The 25602-nt window shown below is 42.2% G+C and overlaps 1 protein-coding gene across 1 annotated transcript in view; it reads right to left on the bottom strand.

Annotated features, from left to right (window-relative positions):
* Positions 1–329: 329 nt before the first annotated feature.
* The window catches only part of LOC122920385 (guanine nucleotide-binding protein subunit alpha-11), a 36938-nt gene continuing 11665 nt past the window's right edge, over positions 330–25602 (bottom strand). The window contains exons 2-7 of the mRNA XM_044269842.1: positions 24233–24417; positions 22048–22202; positions 20675–20803; positions 10119–10248; positions 9048–9201; positions 330–7743 (exon numbers count right to left, since the gene is read on the bottom strand). Of these exons, the coding sequence (XP_044125777.1) occupies positions 7553–7743; positions 9048–9201; positions 10119–10248; positions 20675–20803; positions 22048–22202; positions 24233–24417 (944 nt within the window). The 3' untranslated portion in view covers positions 330–7552. The remainder of the gene's footprint in view (positions 7744–9047; positions 9202–10118; positions 10249–20674; positions 20804–22047; positions 22203–24232; positions 24418–25602) is intronic.

Genomic DNA, 25602 nt, shown 5'->3' with positions numbered 1-25602 from the left:
CCTTAGTCTTAACAGCAGCACACAAGTTTCCCACCCTTGTTTTAGTTCCTACTTGATAATAAAATCACTGGGATGTGGGCAGTCTGCCCTTTATAGGGGTGGGTTTTACTAATTATTTAATTAGTGCTTGGTAGGAAATTTATTGTCAACAAAAATTCCACCTGTCCTACTAGTTTCACAGGGGAGAACTCCCCACTTGTGCTGTTGTTAGGACTAAGGGAAATTTACGCTTCCCTTATATACTGGAAATGTGTGAAATTGACCTGAGATGTATACAATATAGAAAAAGCCCACAATGAAAATCTCACAACACTATAGAAACAAATATATTCCAATTTCAAACAATTTATTTTAAGGAGCACAGTATGAAAATCAAATTCCAGTGTGCATCTGGCCAATAGGGGGCACATGGGACACAAAAACCAAAGCATTTAGGAAAAGCGAAAATAAGACAAGAATGGGGGGGGGGGGGGGGGGGGGGGGTCATCATCAAGTGGCTAACAAAAATAAAATCTGTATGCGTTATTTTAAATGAGCTGCAAAATTCAGTTGTTTTATGCCAAAAAGGAAGAAATTTGTGCAAGTTCTTGCCCAGAAAAGTCCTCTTTTCTCAGAGGTTATCAAGAACTTTGCCTCAGTCTGGAAGTTCTGATAGTCTTTAATGGAGACTGCTTCAAATTTGTTGTAGATATAACAAGTGACCCGTATCACATATATACTCCACAAAACATTAATATTTCTGCCAGGTTTGGAATGGGTAATCAGCCTTGTGCCCCGTTACATGAAATACTATGCCAATATTTTTATGAAATAACTCACTCATTTTCTCCATACAGAAGCCCCCTAACAAAATATTGAAAGAAAAAAGTGTTGCCTTCACAGAAAATGCCATGAACATACCCCCCTCCCAAAGAAAATAAAATAAAGCAATAGCTACGTGTATATAATAAGATATCTTAGCAAGGATTATAGGATAGAACTGTTGCTTGAAATAGGAAGTACACTTAGATAGGGGTCTGATAAATATGCAACAAAGCTAAAGAAAATGGGGTTTTCTATAATGAGGAATGTTTAGAAGCATATACAGAAGCCCTCATTGATCCCATTCACTCACATCTTGAAACATAAATTCACAATAGCAATTAGACTGAATTCATGTATTACATCAAATTCCTTAACAAAGCAGATCAGATATACATTTACCAGTGTTCGTGCCTTAACAAAAAGAAAAAACCCGGCAGGCAGGATGAACTATACACATTGGGTGTTCATCCCAGGACCACCACAACTTTGGCACTTTTTACTAAAGTAGAAAAAATAATAATATGCAATGGCAAAATGTAGTGAGGAATTGGTGAAAATGATGTGGGTAGCAGACGAAGAGCCAGGGCAACAAGAAAAACATTCCACAAGAAAAGCTTTACCTTGGAGCATTTAACAGACACCACTCTCGTGCACAAACAGGGATGAAGACCGGGTACTGCATTTATTATTTCATCATTTCTTTACACAGTGCAACAAGAAACTGCAATGTGGGGGAGGGAGCTGGCATTTCACAATAATTACAAATGCATATTAAAAAACATATATTATATATATATTTATATATATATAATGTACATCATATAAAACAGCTGTGAAACAGAAAACTTATAAGACAAAATGTGATGTCAAAGCCCAAACAGTGCAAACGGGCAGATAGGCAAGTTCTAAAAACATACTTGTGAACATAGTGATCAAATTGGAGGCATTGTTAGTGTTTTAACGTTAAGATGTCCCCAACCATTAGCAGGGAGAAAGAATTAAGTGATGGCTTCACAACAAACTGATCACAATGTATCACTGGCCACAAGATATACATGTTGAGCGACATTTATACTTAAATGGATAAAAACTGAATATTCTAACATAGTATGGAAGATATGGCTTTAAAAACATTTGCTAAAAAATAAAAGTGAATGCAATCGCTAAAATTGTCAAGGACATTCTGCTTTCAGACTAACTGGGCTACTGGATTATAAAAACAGCTTAGGTCAAAAAATATCTTCTGTACCCTCAAAATGGCCCAATAATGTGTCCTACGTTCTCCTGGTAATGCTCTAGGAGAGAAGAGGCACAGCAAATGTCTACAGCACAAAAGGGTACATGCCTTGAGGTCTTTTACATAGGACAGTCATCGGGACAATTATCGGGGGAGAGTGCTCAAAGGAAAGCTCTTACCCGATAGCTTGTGAAACATGGCACCCAAAAATCGTTCCAGGGCATTATATCACCCCGTGTAAACAGGGATCTGCTTCCAACAAATGATGAATAGGTATGGGGGATGAATGAGCACTCCTCCCTACACAGAGGGGATGACTGCTGCTAAGTCAATGAGCTATAACCTCTGCTCAAAGAGCAGTTCATTCCGGATAACTACCTATAAAATCGGCCTATGTGAAAAGAACCGTTAGACCTTTAAATATCCAATCTGTGGCTCCCCGCCTGTTTTAAAAGGGGTTTCCAAGGCCCAGTGAATCCCACAAACCTATTTTAATTATACAAGGAGTAAGTGTGCAATATAGTTACATTTCAGAAGTTGTGAGGATCAGCTGCTTGGGAACCTGGTCAAATGACGCTCTTCTAAAAACCCAGCTTCTACCAATATAACATCCTTTTGCAGCTTTCCAGCCTGGGCTATGGACGGGACATTACAGTCACCGTTTCCGGAATCAGAACTATTCCTCTCCCTGGACAATGCAGAGACAAGTTGGCTTCTGGGGTTTGGGTATCTGCAAGGGAGAAGAATCGTTCTGTCTGTCCACACCAGAATGGAATGCTCATCCATAGCCCAGTCCGGAAGATGTTTTTTCAGAAGAGAAGCATTTACATGACCGGGTTCCTGTAAGGCCAATCCACACAACTTTGGACAGATCAGTATATTACAAACTTTGACCTACAGGTGTGTTCTGTGCTATGAATGTGGCTTGGCGCGCCCTGCTGAGTCCTGGAAAAGCACCTTAAAACTATAATTCCCAGTATGACCTGACAGATGTGAGGGCATGCAGGGAGATTTGATTTTGGAAAAATTGGAGAGCCACAGAATAGGAGAACATTGCTTTAGATGTTAATCAACAGATTATATTGGTGAAGGCTTGACTGGAACAAAGATTTCATAATACAGCTCTGGCTAACCAACTTGACACTTGAGAATTTACAGAAATACTGAGCCATACAGTACATCCAAATAGAACTATATATATTTGAAGCAGAACTTGCTATCATACATTACTGCTCTCGAAGTGAGAAAAATGACACGTCTAAGGAATAATACTCTTTCCAATTAGATTCATAAGGCACATTAAAACCTTGTAGAAAGTAATAATGTAGTTCAGAACTTGAAGAGCAGTCTTGACCAAATTCAGCAGCAAATCATCAACTTACAGAAAGGTCAGTTCTAGATGGAATAGACAGATATAATGACTTAATTAAAATGGCAACACATTTAATAAGTGCACTGGAGTCCATGGGGTATAGACAGCTCTCCATTGTTCCATGTAGGGAGAGTGGAGTCAGAAAAGCTGCCAGGCTTTCTTACCAAAGTACAATTACTTGGAGGGGGTTACATTTTGCAGCCTGTATCCTTTAAATGAGCTACAGGGTTCTTAGTTGCAGCAAGAGACACCACATTCATCTAAGCGTGCAATACTAGATGCCAGTAGTAAGAAACCATTTTTTATTTAGTGTAAAATAGTGTTTTTGCAACTGTTAAGGTGGCAATTGTGACACATACAAGGGGGACTAGAAGAAAAAAGGAGAACACTTCTGGATTGAGAATACTCTGTATTTAGTGTTGCGGTATGGTTTCACACATACTGCCTGTTAGTGTTACTGTAAATGGTATGAAAGTGCAATATACAATAGGTATTTTCCATCCATCCTGCAGGGTCTGCATTTTGGCAAGTCCTCTGTTTAGTGGCGAACAGGGCAATATGCTGCCTTGAGACCTATTAATAGGAAGGTCACCAGTTTTATACTGCTCATCTGAGGGCAGCATAAACTAGTAACAGAGACCATAACAGAAATGCTAGGTCACTTATTTTTGGGCTGGTTATTCTCTTAAACCACTGGTGAGATTCTCCAGCTTGGCTTGGGCAGAGAACTGGAGTCCCAATAATCATGAGCATCAACTATTCGAACCCTCCAGAGCATGACCGACAGGGTCCTTAGACAAGCTGCCAATAAGAATCGGAGGTGGGTTTGGGGAGAGGCAAGTTCTAAAGAATATATGGACTCTCAAGCTCAGGCATTCTACTGAGCAGACTCCAGCACTCAGGACCTCTGCCACCAGTTTAGGCTGCCCTTTAAAAAGGGAATAATAACTTTACCTAATGCCTGCATTCATACTTAACAGCTCCCCACCGCTCCGGTCCTCAGTGGTGGCTAACCCATGTCCATATTCCGGTCCTCAGTGTTTACATCTGGCACCAAATGGGCATAATGATACATGGCACAACATTGCTGGAGCCAGGCTACAGAGGAGCATGTGACCATGCAGCACTGGATGTAAACACTCTGGAGACCAAAACAAGGACATGCGGGAGCCAGAGAGTAGGACCACTGTAAACAGGGAGCAGGCAACTATGAATATTCTATTTACAGAGGTGGCAGGCATTAGATAAAGTAGTTATTCCCGGAGAACCCCTTTAAGCAAAAATAAATAAATACAATTTTTTTCAAAATGAAACAAAAGTGGGCATGGAATGAGTGTATAAGATACGTATACACATTACGATACAAACAGCAAAGAGGTAACTGGTCCAAATCGGTCAGTGAAAGCTCATGGGATCTCATCAACGTTAAGCAAGTTACCTCAAGAACTATTTCAGCTCTGCTAGATCAGTACATAGTGTTATCTATATCTATTAAGGAATAACGTAGACAGACATCACTGCAAAAAATTAAAAAGGTATTCGTAGCCCTCTATGGCATTGTGCTTTTATGTCACAGAATGCTTTGACAACTTAAGATCCTTCTGTATTCAGCATCTACGTGCCTCTTTCACACCACGTTTAGTTAAATTGATCAAGTTTTCTTCTCAGGTAGGGCTCATTCATGCGACTGTGCCCGTATTGAGGACCGCAAACAGCCATTGACTTGAATGGGTCCGCAATCTACAAGATACAAAGCCGCGCAGAACGAAGGCATGGATTGGAAGCCCACGGGAAGCTCTTCATAGCACTATGAAGAGCTTCCATGGGCTTTGAGGTCTGTGCTTCTGCACCGCAAAAGATAGGACATGTGCCATCTTAGTGCCCGTGCACTGTGGACCGCAATTTGTGGTCTGCAGCATGGGGCACACACTTCTGTGAATGAGCCCTTCAGCTGAGGATTTCTGATACATAGGCTTCTATAGAGAATAAAAAATAATAATGCAACGCTTTCAGCTTTAATCAGGCTAAAAATAAAATAAAACTAAAAAGGTTATAGGAGAGTCAGGTAAACCGATTACGTACAATAGCATCCATTTTTTTCAATTAGTATAACTTGTCCTTTAAAAAAAAAAATATTCCCTCCTAATGATCAAAAGTCAACCAATCACAGGCCACTTGCCTTGTTCCCAAGTATATAAAAAAATAAAAATTAAAAATGGACATACAGATGCTGTCTGCATCCATTTGCCCTGTTCCTGTACTGCACACAAGAATAGGCATTTCTACAATTGTGCGGGATGTGCGAAACGGGAAAGTGCGGGGTGCACACGACTTGCAAAACGGATACGGTCGTGTGCATGAGCCCTAAATAGAGGGAGTGTCAATACAATACATTCTCCTTAGTATCTAGATAAATCTTCATAAAAATTCAAGAGGAACTGCAAAAATTCTGTATGTCTAGAATACAAAGGCATTGGTCATTTTGTAGCAAAAAACAAAAAGAACAAAACAAAACCTAAAAACTAAAAGCAAGGAATGTGACGAAATGGAAGGGGGGGGGGGGGGGGGTAGAAAATAAAAAGAAACCCCACCATTTCAGTGGTCCACGCCACCCTTTAGTTATTCTGTAATGATTGATGCCTCCAGTCACTGGCTTCAGTAGCCACAGGCATGTACAGAACATCATTGCTTCAGTAAAGAGAACAAAGACCAGAAGGACCAGATTATTTATAACTTCTAGCAGGAATAAAGGAATGGCACAACATACAGTCATAAGAATAGATGTTCCAGAACTGGCATGGGGGATGCAAGTAATTACTAAAACAGACATGTCAGGAGAGGGGACAGGTCCTCTAAGATCACGAGAAGTGTGACAATCTCTGTTGCTGGCTGAAAATGTACCTCCCATTTCTGCCTCTTAATATGAAACTCCACCTTTGATCAACATATGCCAAGTGAGACACTTAAGCCAACAGCAGCTCGTCGGTGGTTGCTGGACGTCGAGATGATAATGGGACAAAGATCAATGGTCTGGGAGCAAAAATCAGGATGTTAGGACACTCCCTGCAGCAGCCACCAGTACAATACAGGCTGCAGATCACTATAGTGAATCGGGAAAGGCTATTCCCTAAAAGCCTATTTTAGAAACGGCTAGCAAAGCAGAGCTCTAATATAATCTTCAAAAGGGGTCAAAAAACAAGAGGTTTTAGGGAAATTTGGCAAAAACTACTGGAGGTTCTGTCCACAGGAACCAGTACAGCTCAGTGCATATGGCAGAAGCTGTATATGGAGTCCCTGCAGCTCCGAAATTCTGGTGCACCATTGTTTGTGGGGAAGAATACTACAGTAAAGGCTCATGCACACATACAACGGATCCACAAAACATGGAGCACATACACATGGCTTCCAGGTGAGAAGACTAAAAAAAAAAAACGGGAAGAGGACCTATCCTCCTGCTCTGGGTTTTGCAGACTGACCCAAAGACGGTCAGTCCACTGCAAAAAATAGAGATGTGCGCATGAGCCCCCATAACGGCATATCCATAAGAGTACGTTATTTTTACCCGCAAATGTAGCATGGCAGACTGCGGGTTTGTGGTCTTCAATAACACTGCCAAATGTAAGAGTGAAATTACTAGGGAACCAGTTTCCATGGGGGAAAGATATGCACAAAATAAAATTATATATATAAGATACAATATACAAACACATACACAACCGATTCCATCATCCCTAGAAAAAAAAAAAATACATATGTTAGCCCTGTCATTTGTGTAGTCAGTTCTAACCTGCATTGCAATTTAACAGCATTGATAAAACAAAATTATTTCAGTGAGGAACTATGGCAGGGGCAACCCAGTAAAATAAAAGTAGAGAAAAGAACCTGGGGCAGGGAGGGCAGGTAGAAACGGGCATACAGAGGAATGGTCACATTGCCTTTGCTCGCCTCACATATTGAAGACTTTCTGTAGAAACCGGTTAAAATTTAATTTCACTACATCTATCAAAGGCAGAGTTACAGCATTATGCTGTACTTACACTAATTTGGCAAAAAAAAAAAAAAAAAAAAAAAAGGAAGAAAATAAAATGTCACAATTTGGTAGTAATAAGAGGTTACTACGCTGTATAGAGGGGGTCAGGTCACACCAGGTTGTACTCTTTCAGGTTGAGCTGTAGGATGGTGTCTTTGACAGCAGCGAAAACAAAGCGGATGTTCTCCGTGTCTGTGGCACATGTGAAGTGTGAGTAGATTATCTTATCACTATCGGGATTCAGATCCACAAACATTTTCAGGATGAATTCACGAGCAGTCGTCGCATCTCGTTGAGGACCTAGAGCACAAGAGAAGATACACAGAGCAGCACATGATTAGAAACCAACTAAATCTCCAACTGATAATGTCTGCACAGAACCTGCCATAGAATTGATAAATGTGCCAGGGCTCCTACCCCAGCCCCTGCCACACCCTCTTTTCGGAAAGTGGTGAGGACAGCATAGGAACACCACTTGCACCACAATTTAGAGGCAATAGCATTTAACTCCTAGAGGACCTTCCCAGAGCCATAACTTATTTTTCTGTTCACGTGGACTTATAAAAGGTATTATTTTTTGAGTGACAAGTTGTACTTTCTAATGGCACCATTTTATAGTGCATATGAAGTAGTGGGGAGCTGGAAAAATAAATAAAAAATAAAATATACAAATGGGTGTAATTGGAAAAAACAAAATAAAGCAACTCTGAAAGTATTTTTTTTGAACGGCGTACCATATTTTCCCTTTTATCGCCATATTCTGACCCCCACAACTTTTTTGTAGTTGTGTACAGAGCTGTATGAGGGCTTATTTTTTTTTTGGGGGGGGGGGGGGGGGGGGGCGATCTGTACTTATCAGTGATACCATTTTGAAGAGTGACTTTATGATCACTTTTTATAAAAATAAAAAAAAATGTTTTGTCACGTTCCCTCCCTAAAACAAAAGGCAAATTGGTCATTTTTTTAAATTTATTTATCTAATACGCCATATAGGGTAAAAAAGGTACAGCCTTTTTTTCCACGATGCCAATAATGTGTTATTTTTTATTGGTTATGCATTTTTATTTTGGGGAAAGGGGAGCGATTTGAACATGTGCTGCCACCTGCTGGCCTGTATTGGTATATTCCAGTAATAGCCATCGGAGCCTGCTTGAAGCTTCGGGCCATTACTGTAAGATAACAGGTTCCCCGATTTCAGCTGGGGAACGCTGTCACAGGTGCGGGAGCACGCTGCTCCTGCTTCCGAAAAGGAGAGAGGAGAGTAAACGGGCGGGCAGAGGCACACGGAGGGCGGGGTTATGAGCCGTTGAGGTGCTGCCTGGGGCTCGGACGATTGAGACGCTGCCCTGGGCACTTGAGGGCGCATTTACAGAATCTTAAAAGTTCATTTTTGGCTGAAAGAAAAACTCCATTAGATACAACAAAGGTGCTGTTTAAGTTCTCGTGGCACATATAACGCTATTTGATCAGTCTAATATGCTCAAATGTGGTGACAGACTCCCTTTAACAATTGATAGGCATACATCATACTGTATTTAGATGTTTGGAAAAAAAACTTAACCATAATTTCTGGAAATGCGGCATTACTTTTTTTTTGTACTTACCGTCAAACTCTGGAAAGTAGTCTACAAGGTGAGAGTACATTATTTTATCTTCAAGAAGGTCCTTCTTGTTTAGAAAAAGGATGACTGAAGAATTTTGGAACCATGGGTAGGTAATTATAGTTCTAAAGAGAGCCTTGCTCTCCTCCATCCGATTCTACAAGGAATTAACGGAATGACAATAAACAAATAGCAATGCAAAGATTAATAAAGTGTACGTAAAATTTCATGTCTTGTAATGAGAAGAAGTTCAAAATCCTGCCACGGTTCATCTCAGAGGGGGCACAGTACCATTCGCGCTGTTTCTCTTAGCACAAACATAGTTAATAAATGCCTGCAGCCACCTCTTGGGGGAACTGTATATACCTTTATTTTAATCCAGGAGATCAAAACCCCCTTAAGAACTGGACAATTTTTGTTCCCATTTTTTACTCCCTACCTTTCCAAAGCTATAAAACTTATTCTTCTGTTCCCATAGTCGCATGACTAATTTTTTTATTTTTTTTTGGGGGGGGGGGGGGGGGGGGGGACATTTTACTTTCTATCTGTATCATTTAATATTTTATATGATTTAAAGGAAAAATGGGAAAAAAATATAAATAAAATAAACCTGAAAAAAAAAATACGGAATTTTTTCCAATACCATTATATTTTTTATATTTATGTCTACGGATCTGTAGTTTTTATTGATAACACTTTAGAGTGTGTATGACCTTTTGTTCACTCCCCCCCCCCCTCCCCCATTTACTTTTGGGAGGGGAAGTGACCAAAAAGCAAGTTGACTTGAATGGGACAGAGTTGTGTCTAAGACATGTGACTGATCAACGTGATTTCCCTGGCTCTCACCTTAGCTCCACAGCCTCTACAAAACACCAGATCAGCGGGGGATAGGCCATTAATATTAAACACCCGGGAAATCACTTCAAGTTTAATGAGAGCTGTAGAAATATGCATCTCGTAGGTGCTTCTAATAGAGGCTAAATTACTTCTTCCATGTGTACTCATTGCCATTGTGTCGGTTCGTGTCTGACTGCTGTTGATAATGTTAATTATAAAAAATAAAAATACACATACCTCATTATCAGACTCCACAAGGACTTGGTCATATTCACTCAGAGCTACAAGGAACATAATGGATGTGACATTCTCAAAGCAGTGTATCCACTTTCTCCGCTCTGATCTCTGCCCTCCAACATCCACCATTCTTTTAATACAAAAAATAAATAAATATCAAAACCAAAAGTTCACATTACCCCCTTGCCATAAACAAAAAATGTTAACATAATGCCATAAATCTTTTTGCTTTGGTACACTCCTCCCCATAACTTTACTTTTCTGTTCACCAGTGTTACTGCATCATGGCCCATTTAATTTACCATATCACGTACTCAAAAATGGCAAAAAATATTTGTGGGATGAAAGAGGGCGGGGGTTGTTCTAACAGCATTCAGTGTGCACTAAAACGGAATTGCTACTTGTATTCAAGGGGTCAGTACAGTAATACCAAATGTATCTACTTTCTCTTACGCTTCACAATTTTTATTTTTTTATGTTGCTCTGTCACCATATTCATTGACACCTTTAAAAGGAGTCTGTCAGCACATCTACCCCTTTTTAACAGTTCCCATAGCGCTGTAGCCGCAACACAGATGATTAAAACGGTACCTTTTATATGCTTTTGTGGACTTGTAAAACTGCCCAAAACGAACTTTGATGCATATGTAAATGAGGGCTCGCAAGTGCCCAGGGCGGCGTCCACCGTGTTGGTGCCCAGGCAGCTCTGCCTCTCCGGCTCTTATCCCCGCCCAGCCTCTTCCTCTGCCCGCCCATCTGTTTTCTCTCCCTCTCAGCGAGAACCCGCGCCTACGTGCTGACTTCCTTGGTCGGGGCATGCGCACTGTGATGCCCATTGCTGGCACGGCATTGCAGTAGCTCATGCGCATGCCCCGGCCAAGGAAGTCATCGCGCAGGTGCGGGATCTCGCTGAGGGGGAGAGAAAACAGATGGGCGGGCAGAGGAAGAGGCTGGGCGGGGATAAGAGCCGAAGAGGCAGAGCTGCCTGGGCACCAAGGCGGTGGACGCCGCCCTGGGCACTTGCGAGCCCTCATTTACATATGCAAAGTTCGTTTTTGGTAGTTTTAAAAGTCCACAAAAAGCATATAAAGGTAGAGTTTTAATCTGTGTTGCGGCTACAGCGCTATGGGAACTGTTAAAAAAGGTGTAAATGTGCTGACAGACTCCCTTTAACTGTTTTATTCTTCCATCAACAGAGTTGCATAATTTTTTTTTGTTTTTGCAAGTGAGCTGTAGTTTTCTTTTTGCTAACTTTTTCATAGGGAAAGGTGACAAACAAACAAAAAAAAAAGCCATTTAGGCCTTTTAAATTTTCTATTATGGCGTCCACTGTGGCGTGCACGATTGCCAGCGGTCTGGAAACTTACAGACCGTCCACAAAAAAGGTGTTTTTTCTGCCCTCTGTAGTGTCTGGCAGGAAAAACACCTGTCATTGACTTACTTTTTCAGTTTCTACTGTGCATGTGCAAAGGAGCTCTCAGCAAGCTCTGCCTCTATAATGCCACCAAATGTAAAGCAGCTATCCTATAAGTCCATGTTCTACCTTTTAGGCTGAGTTCACACAGGCGAGATTTCCGCGCGGATGCAATGCGGGAGGTGAACGCATTGCACCCGCACTGAATCTGGACCCATTCATTTCTATGGGGCTGTGCACATGAGCTGTGATTTTCACGCATCACTTATGCGTTGCGTGATAAACGCACAATATAGAACATGCTGCGATTTTCACGCAACGCAGGCCCCATAGAAGTGAATGGGGCTGAGTGAAAAATCGCAAGCATCCGCAAGCAAGTGCGGATGCGGTGCGATTTTCACGCATGGTTGCTAGGTGACAGTCTATTCACTGTATTATTTTCCCTTATAACATGGTTATAAGGGAAAATAGCAGGGATCGACCAATTATCGGCCGATATTGAGGATTTTGAACGCTATCGGCATCTATTTTGCGTATGGGGAACACAGATCGCGCTGCTGACAGCGCTCTCCGTGTTGCCTCAGCAGCACAGGGGAGAAGGAAGCAGTGTCTCCTCCCCCTGTGATGCTGCTGCCGCTGCCTCCAATGAAAGGACAGGGGACAAGAGGAGGGGAGGAGCTATGGCCACTGCGCCACCAATGAAGCTTAATCTCTCATTTATTCATATACAGGAGGCGGGAGCTGCAGTATCACATAGCCGGCTCCCGACCTCTATGAGCTGTAGCTGCGATCTACGGTAGTTAAGCATTGGTGGCGCAGTGCGCCCCCACCCCAGTATTAAAAACATTGGTGGCGTAGTGCGCCCCCCCACAGGATCCCCTCTCCCCTGCTCCTCCGATCGGAGCCCCAGCAGTGTAATGCTGGGGCTCCGATCGGTTACCATGGCAGCCAGGACGCTATTGAAGCCCTGGCTGCCATGGTAAGCTCCATGCTGCTGTGTGCACAAAGCACAGAGCAGCAGGGACAGCTCCTATTCACCCTGATGGAGATCTATCAGGGTGAATAGGACAAGGGTTCTAGTCCCTAAGGGGGCTAAAAGTTAGTATAAAAAAAAAAAAAAAAAAAAAAAAAAAAAAAAAAAAAAAAAAAAAAAAATTAAAAATTTTTAATTAATAAATAATTAATAATAAACAATAAACATTAATTTTCAGCAGGTTTGTGGGAATTTATTTATTTTTTTCAAAAATGAAAATTCCCAGAATATCGGTATAAATTATCGGCTATCGGCCTGAAAGTTCACAAATTATCGGTATCGGCCCAAAAAAAAAATAAAAAAATAAAAAATAAAAAAACCACAATAAATCGGTCGATCCCTAGAAAATAGCATTCTTTAATACAGAATGAGGGTTAAAAAACACACACCTTCTCCTCTTGATCGCGTAGTTCCCGGTCTCTTTACTTCTTTAATGATGAATTACCGGCTAGGACCTGTGGTGACGTCAGACCACATGCTCCAATCACATGGTCCATCACTGTGGTGATGACCATGTGATTGGAGCATGTGATCTGACGTCACCACAGGTCCTAGCCGGTAGTTCATCATTAAAGAAGTAAAGAAGAGACCGGGAACTACGCGATCAAGAGGAGAAGGTGTGTGTGTTTTTTTTTTAACCCTGTATTGATCACCATGTTTATAAAGGGAAAATAATAACATCTACACAACACCGAACCCAAACCTGAACTTCTGTGAAGAAGTTGGTCTGGGTACCACAGTCGGTATTTTATCACGCGCATGCAAAACACATTGCACCCGTGCGAAAAAAAACTGAACATCGGAACGCAATCGCAGTCAAAACTGACTGCAATTGCGTACCTAAGCGCGCGGGTTTGCCGCAATACACCGGGACGCATCTGGACCTAATCCGGACACGCCCGTGTGAACCCAGCCTTAGGGTGCTTTCACACACTGCAGATTTTGTTGCATAAATTTCCGCAACTACAAATCAGTTCCATTCACCTGAATGGGGCTTGCAGTAATCCATGCGGCTGCTGCCCCATTCAGGCGAATGGAACAGATTTTCAGTTGCGGAAGTTTCTGCAACAAAAGCTGCAGCATGTGAAGGCAACCTTAAAAAGGGCCTCAAAACATAACTTTAATAATAAAACCAGCACCTCATCTGCAGACCGCTGTTTAGGGGCGATTGCCCCTCATTGGTGCCGAGCAGAGAATACTGGCTTAGGGTGCATTTACACGACCATATATTTTGCGGTCCACAAAACGCAATTCTCCAAAAAAATAAAATATATGGATGACGTCTGTTGCAGCAGTTTTTTTTTTGCAAATGCATTGCAACAATGTCTATCCTTGTCCGCGAAATGGACAATAGGAAATGTTTCTTATTTGCAGGACCAGGGAACGGACATAAGGATGCAGACAGCACATAGTGTGCTGTCCGCTTTTTTTTTTTTGCAGACCCACTGAGATGAATGGGTCGACATCCTATCCGAAAAAAAAATGTGTATCGGATGCAGACCAAAAATAAGGTCAGGATTCAGTGGCACTATATCTCATTATGGAGAGCGCCTTTAAGGGGTATTATCATCTTAATGGTCACTGTTAAATCTGTTAATGATTTAACAGTGATCAATTTTCTAAATATATTTCATTAACAAATTCCCACCCCTCTATACTTACCTGACTGTTGTCTTCCCTGGTTACGGCCACCACTCTTCTCAGGAATCGCGGTGGCCGCGCGTGCGCAGACGTCTTCTTTTCTTCTCCCGGCTGGCCAGGAAGAAGTCACCAGGGCGCATGCACAGACTCAGTGTGCGCGTTCAGTACAGCGCGCGGCCTGGCCAGGAGAAGACATCAAGATGGAGCCCGCCCCCTGCCGAGTGCCGAAACCAGGAAGTGGACGGCGCGCCGGGAGCAGGTAAGTATCAAATAGCGTGTTCAGAAAACCCCTTTAAAAACAGCATTAGTAATCTGTGCCAATATATGACATGGATAGCACAAAACACATGCTCAGCCTTTTCTACTTTCAGGGGTATGAGTTAGGCCTCAGGCACACAACCCTGGTTTTGGTGTGCATCCAATCCACATTAGTGGATCAGATGCGGACCTATTCATTTCAATGGGGCCGCAAAAGATGCGGACAGCACACTGAGCTTAATGCTAGAGATCCGGCAGGTCTCAATATTAAAACTGATGTTACATCCTATATCGTACACACTGATCACAGAATGTCTATAGTCATGCTTAGTGTTTGATCAAGAGTACCTGTTTTATAAGGAGGAGTTTTTCCTCAGGAATGTTTTATGCTATGACTAACAGTGTTGCATGCACTCAAAACATGTAAGCAACAGGTCTGATTTTTTATTTTTTTTATCCTTTTAGCCCTGGTTGATTTTCCATTTTTGCGAGCCATAACTTAAATTTTTCCATTCACATATATGTGCCGCATATATCAGTCCGGGCCTGTGCTGTATGAAACAGCAGAAACCAGGCGGCTATGGTATTCGGTCACGCGTATCCAGCAGAGGTCACCAAGGATTTCCAGTAGTATATGTTAAAATAATCTCTATGTATTTGGTATCGCTGCAATTGTACTGACCCAGAATTAATTTTGTTTATTATGCCGCAAAGTAAAAAGACATGGCAGTATTTTTATTTTCCATTCCTCCTCAGAAAGAGTTAATAAAAGTTAAATCAATGACTCCTATGTGTACTCCCAAAATGGAGCTGCTAAAAACTACAGCTTGTCCTGGGAAGAAAAAAAATAAATAAAAATTGTTTGGTCACTAAACCTTCATCGTTTACACCTTGCGCATAAAAATCTGTCCTGGTTATGTGATGCACACACAGGTGCCCTGCTAATGACAAGACACAGAAGTTGTAATGAAGAGTACAAGAACCAGTAGTGGTTTGTAGCAGCACCTGTGCATGTCAAGTAGCTGCATTTACAGCAGTTGTTGCACCCGACGATAAAGCTACGCCAGCCAGGGGATGGCAGAGTTTTTTTTGCCAAAATGTATGCCCGTTTCCAGGTCCAGTCTACATGCTCCACCCCTATCCGCCCAACTGGTGAACGCAGCGTAAAACTGGCCGTATGGCTAAATACTGTTGCACGGCCAGTTAAAAAGGGAACTAGAATATTTTTGCAAGTCCCTTAATAAATGTGCCCAATGGGTGCAGCCTGCACAAAGCAGATCAGCAGCAGTGGAGGGTGCTGGACCACCGCCGATCTGTCATTGACGGCCTATCCTTAGAAAAGTCTGGATAACCCCTTGAAATCTCTCGTTCTTAACCACCTCCCCAGTCCGTACGTTGACTATAAGCGTCCGGGAGGTGGTTGTCCATTTCTAAATGGACGTTCCAGAATGTCAGTTCAGAAACTGCAGCTGCACGCTAATCGGGCAGCCCGCTGTCAGTGACAGCAGGACAACCCAGATAAAAGGCAGGGACAGTGCCCAGGGGTCCCTGCCTTCTGGATCGCTGCATACACAGCGTTCTCCTGTAACATGTGGAGTTCCTTTTCTTCTGCTCCCTGCCGTGTGCCCATACAGCAGTTTATGACCACATGTGGGGCGTTTCTGTAAACCGTAGAATCTGGGTAATAAATAGAGTTTTGTTTGGCTGTTAACCATCGATAGGTTAAAGAAAAAAAATGGATTAAAATGGAAAATCTGCCAAAAGTGAAATTTAAAAATTTGATCTCCATTTTCCTTTAATTCTTGTGGAACGCCTAAAGGGTTAACAAAGTTTGTAAAATCGGTTTTAAGTAACTTGAGGGGTGTAGTTTCTACAATGGGGTCATTTATGGGGGTATCCACTATGTAGGCCCCACAAAGTGACTTCAGACCTGAACTTGTCCTTAAAAAGTGGGTTTTGGCAATTTTCATAAAAATTTTAAGAATTGCTTCTAAACCTTCCAACGTCCTAAATTTTTTTTAATGACATTTCCAAAATGATGCCAACATAAAGTAGACATATTGGGAATGTTAAGTAATAAATATTTTAGAAAATTGCAAACTTTTTGAAATTTTTTGTAAATTTGGGATTTTTTTCATAAATAAAATGTGAAATATATTGACTCAAATGTATGACTATCATGAAGTACAATGTGTCTCGAGAAAACAATCTCTGAATGACTTGGATAAGTAAAAGGCGTTCCAAAGTTATTACCACATAAAGTGAGATATGTCAGTTTTGCTAAATTAGGCCTGGTCAGGAAGGGGGCAAATGGCCCAGATGGGAAGTGGTTAAGGTCAGTTCGGCACTGCAGCTTCAGTGCAAAAATTTTGCAAAGATTAGAAATCTTAGCTTCCTGGACCAATTTGGGAGGGCTGCACCGTGGAGTTAAGCTCTGAATAGGCTGTACAAATACACTATCAACAACTACAAACAGGCACAGCTCCAGTTTGGGTCAGGTATGAAATCTACAGCAAATACTAACAAAAGAATGAAACCATAGAAAAGGTTGATACTGCAAAGGTCAAATCTGTAGAAAACTAAACCTTAATATATTCAGTGTACATACACCTGGTTTAAAAAAAAAAAAAAAACAAAAAAAAAAAAACAACATTTCCCAACTTGGGGTTCGGAAAATTTATATTTTTTTTTTACAGTACAAATTCCTTTATATATTGTAAATTCTCGCGAGACTTCGAAGCAATAACTTTGGCTCACAGGAGCCAATGCATTCCAATACTGTACGGAGCTCCTGCTCGTACAGTATTAGAACGAAAGTTTTATGCGAATAGACTTCGGTTGTTCCATCCGAACTCGATTCGCTCATCCCTAGAAATCACTGACCAAACAATTAAAGAAACATTCCATTTTTTTTTATTTTTATAGTTGCTCCCATTAGTACAGAGGTACAGAGTAGTGCAGTCAGTCATTTTACCAGCTGCTTTAGTTTAGGTTCACATAGAAATTTCTGGAGGAGATTTTAAGGCAGATTTTCCTGCAGGTTTTTCAACCAAAGCAGATTTAAAAGGAATTAGAAATATAAAGGACCTCTGCTTCTTCCTGCTGGATCCCCTTCTGTCTTTGGCTGAAAAACCTGCAGGAAAATCTGCCCAAAAAGTTCCTCCAAAAACAATGGGGGTCATTTACCATCTATGCTACTCCAGTTTTTGGCATGAATAAAGCCCAAGACCCTGTTTTGCAGCCATTTGACAAAATAAGTGCGTAAAATAAACAAATCTACGTGACAATATTTTGTTGCACGGGTGATTTTGCACTGTGCTTGCCACTTGGGAGAGAAGGGTGCCAGAGGGGCACAAAGACGCTGGTCTTTGTAAGTGACCACCAATCTGTAAAGCTAAATGTTACGGTAGAATTATGAACTCCGGTCTAGATCCACAATTACATCACATGACCCGCAGGTTATTTGTGCGGTTATCTGTGACTTTTCCCCGCACACGCCAGTTCTAAAAAGTTTATCATCAAGGAAGCGGTCTTACATTTAGACTGGTGCTGGATACGCTGAAGTTATCGTATGTAGAGGCCGGCACCTCTTCATAATTTCGTCTGAACCACCACCAGCTATAGGGGTTATTAACACGTTAAGGACCTATGACGAGTATACTCATCATGGAGCACTGCTACTTAGAGCTCCATGACGAGTATACTTGTCATGGCATTAAAAACTGTCACCATGTCTGCAGACATGGTGACAACGCTGAGTGCCGGCTGTTACACACAGCCAGGCACCCAGGGTCAATGCCGAGGGGGGTCCTGTGACCCCCCCTGTATTGGCGATCGCTGCAAACCGCAGGTCAATTTAGACCTGCAGTTTGCAGCGCTTTCTGCAGTTTCTGATCCCAGCCGTCCCTGACCAAAATAAAAGATTTTTCACACCTGATTTTATGCACCGGGTGGTGCGGCAGGCGCCCGCCTCCTCTTGAATATTCATTGGTGTTCAGTGGGTATATACCAGAGTGTCAGCACATTGCTAACACTCTGGTATAAACGGCTGACATCTGTGCTGTGATGTCAGCCGTTTAACCTTTTCCATACCATGGTCCGTACGGACCGCGGTATGGAAAAGGTTAACAGTCAGGGAGCTCCCTCCCTCTCCCATCGGGGGGCTGCTGTGCCTTTGCAGCCCCCAGACAGGATGGGGTGACAGAGGGAGGGAGATCCTCTCCTTCCCCTTCCCTGTCTGCTCAGTTGTGGCAGACGGGGAAGGTTCCCATGGCAACAGGATGCCTTCTCAGGCATCCTGCTGTCCATGGTGCTGGACACATCTGTGCTAAAGGCATAGATCTGTTCAGACAAAGTAGGGCACTGTACTGTATTATACAGACATCAGACCCACTGGGTCCAAAAAAAAAAAAAAAAAGTGAAAAAAGTGAAAAGATAAAAAAAAATAAACACATTTATCACTGAATAAAAATTAAAAAAATAAAATACACTACACATATTAGGTATTGCCGCGTCCATAACGATCATGTTACTTTCCCCGCACGGTGAACGCCATAGGGGTGCATCAGGGGGGGGTTGAACCAGGACACTGTGTAAATAAACCGGTCCATAAAAATCAGCCCTCCAAAAACCAAATGGCACACCTTTCCCTCTACACCCCGCTGTGTGGCCGTACAGTAGTGTACGGCCACATATGGGGTGTTTCTGTAAACAGCAGAGTCAGGGCAATAAAGATACAGTCTTGTTTGGCTGTTAACCCTTGCTTTGTTAGTGGACAAAATGGGTTAAAATGGAAAATTAGGCAAAAAGAAATTTTCAAATTTCATCCCAATTTGCCAATAACTCTTGTGCAACACCTAAAGGGTTAACAAAGAATGTAAAATCAGTTTTGAATACCTTGAGGGGTGTAGTTTCTAGAATGGGGTTTCTATTATGTAAGCCTCGCAAAGTGACTTCAGACCTAAAAATTGGGTTTTTGAAAATTTCAAGATTTGCTTCCAAACTTCTAAGCCTTGTAAGGCTACTTTCACACTAGCGTTCGGGTTTCCGTTCGTGAGCTCCGTTTGAAGGAGCTCACGAGCGGACCCGAACGCAGCCGTCCTGCCCTGATGCAGACTGAATGGAGGCGGATCCGCTCAGACTGCATCAGTCTGGCGGCGTTCAGCCTCCGCTCCGCTCGCCTCCGCACGGACAGGCGGACAGCTGAACGCTGCTTGCAGCGTTCGGGTGTCCGCCTGGCCGTGCGGAGGCGTGCGGATCCGTCCAGACTTTCAATGTAAGTCAATGGGGACGGATCCGTTTGAAGATGCCACAATGTGGCTCAATCTTCAAGCGGATCCGTCCCCCATTGACTTTACATTGAAAGTCTGGACGGATCCGTACTAGGCTATTTTCACACTTAGCTGTTCTATGCTAAAAATAATGCAGACGGATCCGTTCTGAACGGAGCCTCCGTCTGCATTATTATGAGCGGATCCGTTCAGAACGGATCCGCCCGAACGCTAGTGTGAAAGTAGCCTAACATCCCCAAAATAATCCAAAACATGAAGTAGACATGTGGGGAATGTAAATTAAATAACTATTTTTGGAGGTATTACTTTGTATTATAGAAGTAGAGAAAGTGAATTTTGGAAATTAGCAAATTTTTTTTTATAAATAAAAATTATAATATTTTTATTTTTTTTTTACTTCATTTTACCAGTGTCATGAAGTACAATATGTGCCGAAAAAACAATCTCAAAATGGCTTGGATAAGTCAAAGCATTTTTAAGTTATCACCACATAAAGTGACACTGGTCAGATTTGCAAAAAAATGGCCTGGTCCCGAAGGTGAAAATGAGCCCGGTCCTTAAGGGGTTAACATCGGTCTTAATAAATGACCCCCTCAATTTTAGTTTTCAGGATCAAGTTCGCAAACACTAAAGGGATAATCCGAGATCCAGGCAGATCTGCTTTACTGTACAGGATTACATACAACAAAAATTCCATACTGGGCCCTTCATAGGCAAGAGCCAAGTCTAGTCTACGTGTTGTCCGAATTGTCATGATGTCACTGCCCAAAGAACAGGCAGAGCAAGAATCAGACCACTGTGCTGGAGAATGAAAATCCTGCACAAATAGAACGGCTTCCTGAAAAACCCAAATCTCGGAAAACCACTTTAAAGAAGATAAAATTAAAATAAAAACAGTAATAGGCAATATTGCATTCACCTAAAAATAATGTTTTCCAAGTCAAAGGGATACTCAATGATACCAGTAGTTGGCACTCTAACTCTCAGAACATCTTGCTGGGTGGGCAGGTAGCCTGGCTTGGAAATACGATCCACATCTGTCAAGTAACTGGAAGAAGATACAATCATTAATGCTTTTTGTGGTTATACACGAGAAACAGAAAATGCCACTGGGTCCATGTGCTGCGTTTTTATTTTACACAGTACAAAAACTTTTGCGGTGCAACTTTCATACTAACAACTCCAGTCTACGTTGCAAGTTGAAGGACAGCAGGAGGCCCGTGCCCCTTTCAGAAAAGCTACCAACTATAGAGGAGTTAATTGATCTGTACTGAAAATTCGTTTAAAAAAAGCAGTGAGGGGCTGAAGCAGCGACTGTTTATGTGCCGCTATACGGAAGTGTAGCAGTGCATGAACAGTCACTATTCTGGTAGCAACAGCAGAGGCTCTCCCTTTCTGCCGCTAGTCGGAGTAGCGGCGCAGATGAAAGACCATCAGGGCCGGAAGGTGTCCAGTCCTGTCAGACGTGCAGCAGGGGGAAGCCTCTTGAGCGGTGGGGCCAGCCCCTCACTGCTCAGCAACTTTTTTTTGATGAACAAAGCGATCATTAAAAAGCTCTACTGCCAAGATAGAATACATTTCTAGCAAACCTTTGGTAATTAGGTAGAAAGTCTTCAACTTTGGCACAAGTATAGTTAAAGGGGTATTCCCACCTCTAGGATCCTCTCCTAGAGACCCTGTTGCAGAATGGAGGGGTGGTGGCTGCGCATGTATGACCATCATGCTCCATCACCCCCATGATGTGCTGACTGAAGAGGCTCCAGCACTCAGTCTCCTTCACTGTTTACCAGGCCAAGGTCCATACATTTAAGAGGGACTTAGCTTTAATACTAGGCACAACTTTTCCCAAGGGCAGGTTTTTGGAGAAATAAGAATCTGACATTACCAAACCTTTCTTCTCACGGTAGATGAGCTGCTGCTAGGTGTCTGTCAGTGGCTTATTCTACTCGAATAAGCCGAGTATGCATGTGTATGGCCACCATAAATGCCTACAGCATGAAATTAGATTTAGTTGCACCCACATTGTTCTAGGGCTAGTGAAATTAAGCGCGTATGAATGCTGTTCTATAGTTACTCTGCCTAAGATGAGAAATACACTACCAGCTTAACCAACCTGCGTGCCCAGTACATCCTGCGGGATGACTGGGGGACCATCACAAAACACTCCTTTGAGTGGAATTTTTATTTTTTAAATGGAACTGGGAGATAGATGTTACATTAGGATACTAAAATAAAATCATCATTAGAAGAAAGCATGTCAATAGTCAAAAGGTAAATCCTACAAGAACATACTATTTGGTTGAATCTGACAGTTGATATTCCCGTCGCCGATCATAGCATTCCTGGATACCCGGGTCATTCCACAGGTTTTTGATTGCATTGATATATGGCTGTTCAAAAGTGCAGACCCTTTCCACATCCACTTCTCGTACAAGTTGCGCATAGGCCTGCAGAGAAAGACAAACTGTGTGGGAGCATTCAGCACACAACTCCTGACACTCAACATACTTCTACCAGTTCTCAGTAGGAACACAATTACATACAATGGTTAAGAATACATAAGTAGATTTATTTTTGCCTTGTTTTCTCCTCTTCTAAAAGGTTAATGAGGTGTACAGAAGCAACAGTCAACTTCCAATAATAACCAATCAGGCATAACATTAAAACCAGCCGTCTAATGTTATGCAGGTCCTGATCCTGCTTCCAAAACAACTCTAATTTGTCTAACACCTCTGAAAGTTCCCCATGGAATCTTAGTAGCAGGTCTCTTAAAGTTGTTGTCCCATCTCCACATTTAAAGCATATCGCTAGGATATGCCACAATGTCAGACTGGAGTGAGCCCCGACTCTTGGACCTGCTCCAATCTCCAGAATTGGGCCAGCAAGTGAAGGAGCAACCAGACATTTGTGGCCACTCTCCGGTCACTGATACGGGAGTTCCAAATATAGACAAGCTCAGTTATTTCTGGCAGTCCCACAGTGATGAATAGAAACAACGCCACGAGATGGGAGCAGGTCCTAGAGGTAGAACCTGCACCTGTGACATCTATGGCATCTCCTAGCGATATGGCCTAAACATCGAGATGGGACAATCCAATTAAGACCTGTAAGTTGTAAGCTGGGGTCTTCATGGCACAGACTTGTTTTTCCAGCATATGCTCAATTTGTATAAAAAAAAAAAAAAAAAAAAACGACAACCAGGGTCTGTAAAACGACCCCCCAACACATGACATACTAAATGACCTGACTTCATTTCATCTTCCACGAACTGGTTTGATATGAAGGATCTGGATTAAGACTGCTCTATTCTTTATTTCAACCTTGAGTGTTGACCTTCTTATGACATCTCACATATGCGTGATCAAATTAAGATCTAGGGAACCTTGAGACCAGGTCAAGTCCTTGAAGTCTGTCTTCTATAAACCATTTCTGAACAAATTCTGGGGCACTGTCCTGCTGAAAGAGGGAATACTGGTACCATAAAGGGGTGTATTTGGTCTGTAAGAATGTTTAAAGAGGACCTTTCATGGAAATTTTCCACCCTAGTTTTTTTTAAATACCCCTTGCATGCCCTGCTGCGGTTTTCGCATCCAGTATCTTAATCCAAGCATCGATACAGGGAAGAGGAGATGCCACGGTTTGTCAAGGGGCGTCTCCTTCTCCCTGGCTATGCGACGGTCCAATCACAGCGAAGAGCGTCACAAACGGAAAAGGTGAGCTTTTTTTTTCTTCCCCTGCCTGGCTGTGATGTGCTCCATTGTGATTGGACCGCCCTGTACCAATGCTCAGGATTAACATACTGGGCGCGTTAACAGTTAAGGTTTCAAAACAGAACATTGTCCATAGCTCCACACTGCCTCCACTGGCTTGCCTTCTTCTCAACGCATCCTGGTGCCATATCTTCCCCAGGTGAGGTACACATAGGTGCTTGTTTATGATGGAAAAGGAAACATGATTCATCAGACTAGACCACTTTCTTCATTTGTTCCATGGTCCAGTTCTGATGCTCACATAGCCTTCAGGATGGCCATGGACCAATCCTCAGCTACACAGCCCTATATGCAGCAAACTCAATGCACTGTGTGTACTTCTTATGCTGTCTTCACTCCCACCCATATCAATGAGCCTTGGGGGCTCTTGTGGCCTTTACCAGTTTCACTTCCTTAGACTATATCTACCAAATACTAACCACTGCATACCGTGAACACCCAACAAAACCTCCTGTTCTGAAGATTCTCTGACAAAATTGTGTAGCCATCACGATTTGACCCTTGTCAAAGTCTCCGAGATCCGTATGCTTGCCCATTTTTCCTGCTTCAAATCAATGTCTAACACAGGTCACCCACTTGACAAGTGCCACTGTGACAAGATATTATTCATCTCATTTATGTGCTTTTAATGTTATGGTTGGTGTATTCATCCTATCTGAATTAGTGGAACCTTTATAGGTATATTCTATTTGTCAACCACATATTACCTTGTTCTGCTCACACTTATAGAGGATTTTCAATGTTTCCATGGCACGAATCATAGACTGCATGGCAGTAAAGATATTCTGAAACACAAGCTTGGTAAAGCCCTTTTTGTCTTCTTCTGAGTAGCCAGAGCCATGGATTATTCTCATCTGTTTAATGAAAGTGCTCTTCCCACTTTCTCCTGTACCTAGAACACAAGAATAAACAAGAGTTAAACACATGTCCATGGGCAATGTCAGACCACCAGTCACCTACATAATTTTCTTGCTATAAGATCTGTCCTTGTGAAGGAATTCATGTTGACACATTAGGCAGTTCTTTCTTACTCCTCTCATGGCTGTCCATTGTGTTACTCCACTACACAACTATGTTGTTCCAGTGCCAGAGCTACTTGAGAACAGCTGACTAGTCGACATGCAGGGTGTTGGACCCCCACTGATCAGATACTGATGGCCTTGCCTGAGGATAGGCCATCAACATCAAAAGCACTGGACAACACCCTTAAAGCACACCTATAATTAAAAAAATAAATAGAGAGATTATATCTGATCAGTCAAAGTTCAGATTCTGAGAACCCCTCACAGAAGTGAATGCATCAGAAGAGCTCTCCAAGAAAGCAGTGTACAGATTCACAGAAAGTACATACACCTTCATAAATCTGTACATTGTTTGCTCTGCGCTATGAGGAGATGCGAGCAGGGCCAAAACAGGAATGAAGGAAGGGACACAGCATTCAGATAAGTGCTTCTGCCCCTTCATTCCATCAGTGCTGGTCTCAGCGCCTGGAACCACACCAATCAGAACTTCAAACCTGTTAAACAGGTACCCTTTAGTACACAAGACTCACTATTTTGGAGTTCAATCCTTGACTAATAAAGGGTCAAATTTTATTTGTAGTATAATGGGTCTATTAACTGCGGTGGTAAAGCATGTGATTTTATCCTTCTGACCATGACATAAAACATCACACCCTGGTTTCTATACTGTACATTTCCTAACACCTTGCCACACTAGCCACCATAGGTAATGAAGAGAATATTCAGAAACGCCTTAGAGTAAAACTGTATTAGAAATGCCAAGACGCAAAACGACACCTAATTTGGAAAAATGAACGTGAACGGTGTGAAACTGGCATGTCTGAATGTTGGCTGTAAATCAATAGCACATTTAATAACTGTAAAAGAACAGAGGGCAGAAGCCCTCGCACAAAAGCATTCACTTTCAAACATCTACTTTCCACCAAAGTGGCCTTGCAAGGTGCAGCCCCTAGATAACCTCCGATATTCGAGGTTTATAGCAGAAGATATCACCCTCTTTTCTGACACCAACTACCCAGAATGAATCTTGGACATGGAAACAACCATTTAAAGGT

This window comes from Bufo gargarizans, chromosome 1 (assembly GCF_014858855.1).
Source record: "Bufo gargarizans isolate SCDJY-AF-19 chromosome 1, ASM1485885v1, whole genome shotgun sequence".
Lineage (NCBI taxonomy): Eukaryota > Metazoa > Chordata > Amphibia > Anura > Bufonidae > Bufo > Bufo gargarizans.
The sequence above is the reverse complement of the archived record's forward strand: the minus strand, read 5'-3'. Positions and strand labels throughout refer to the sequence as shown.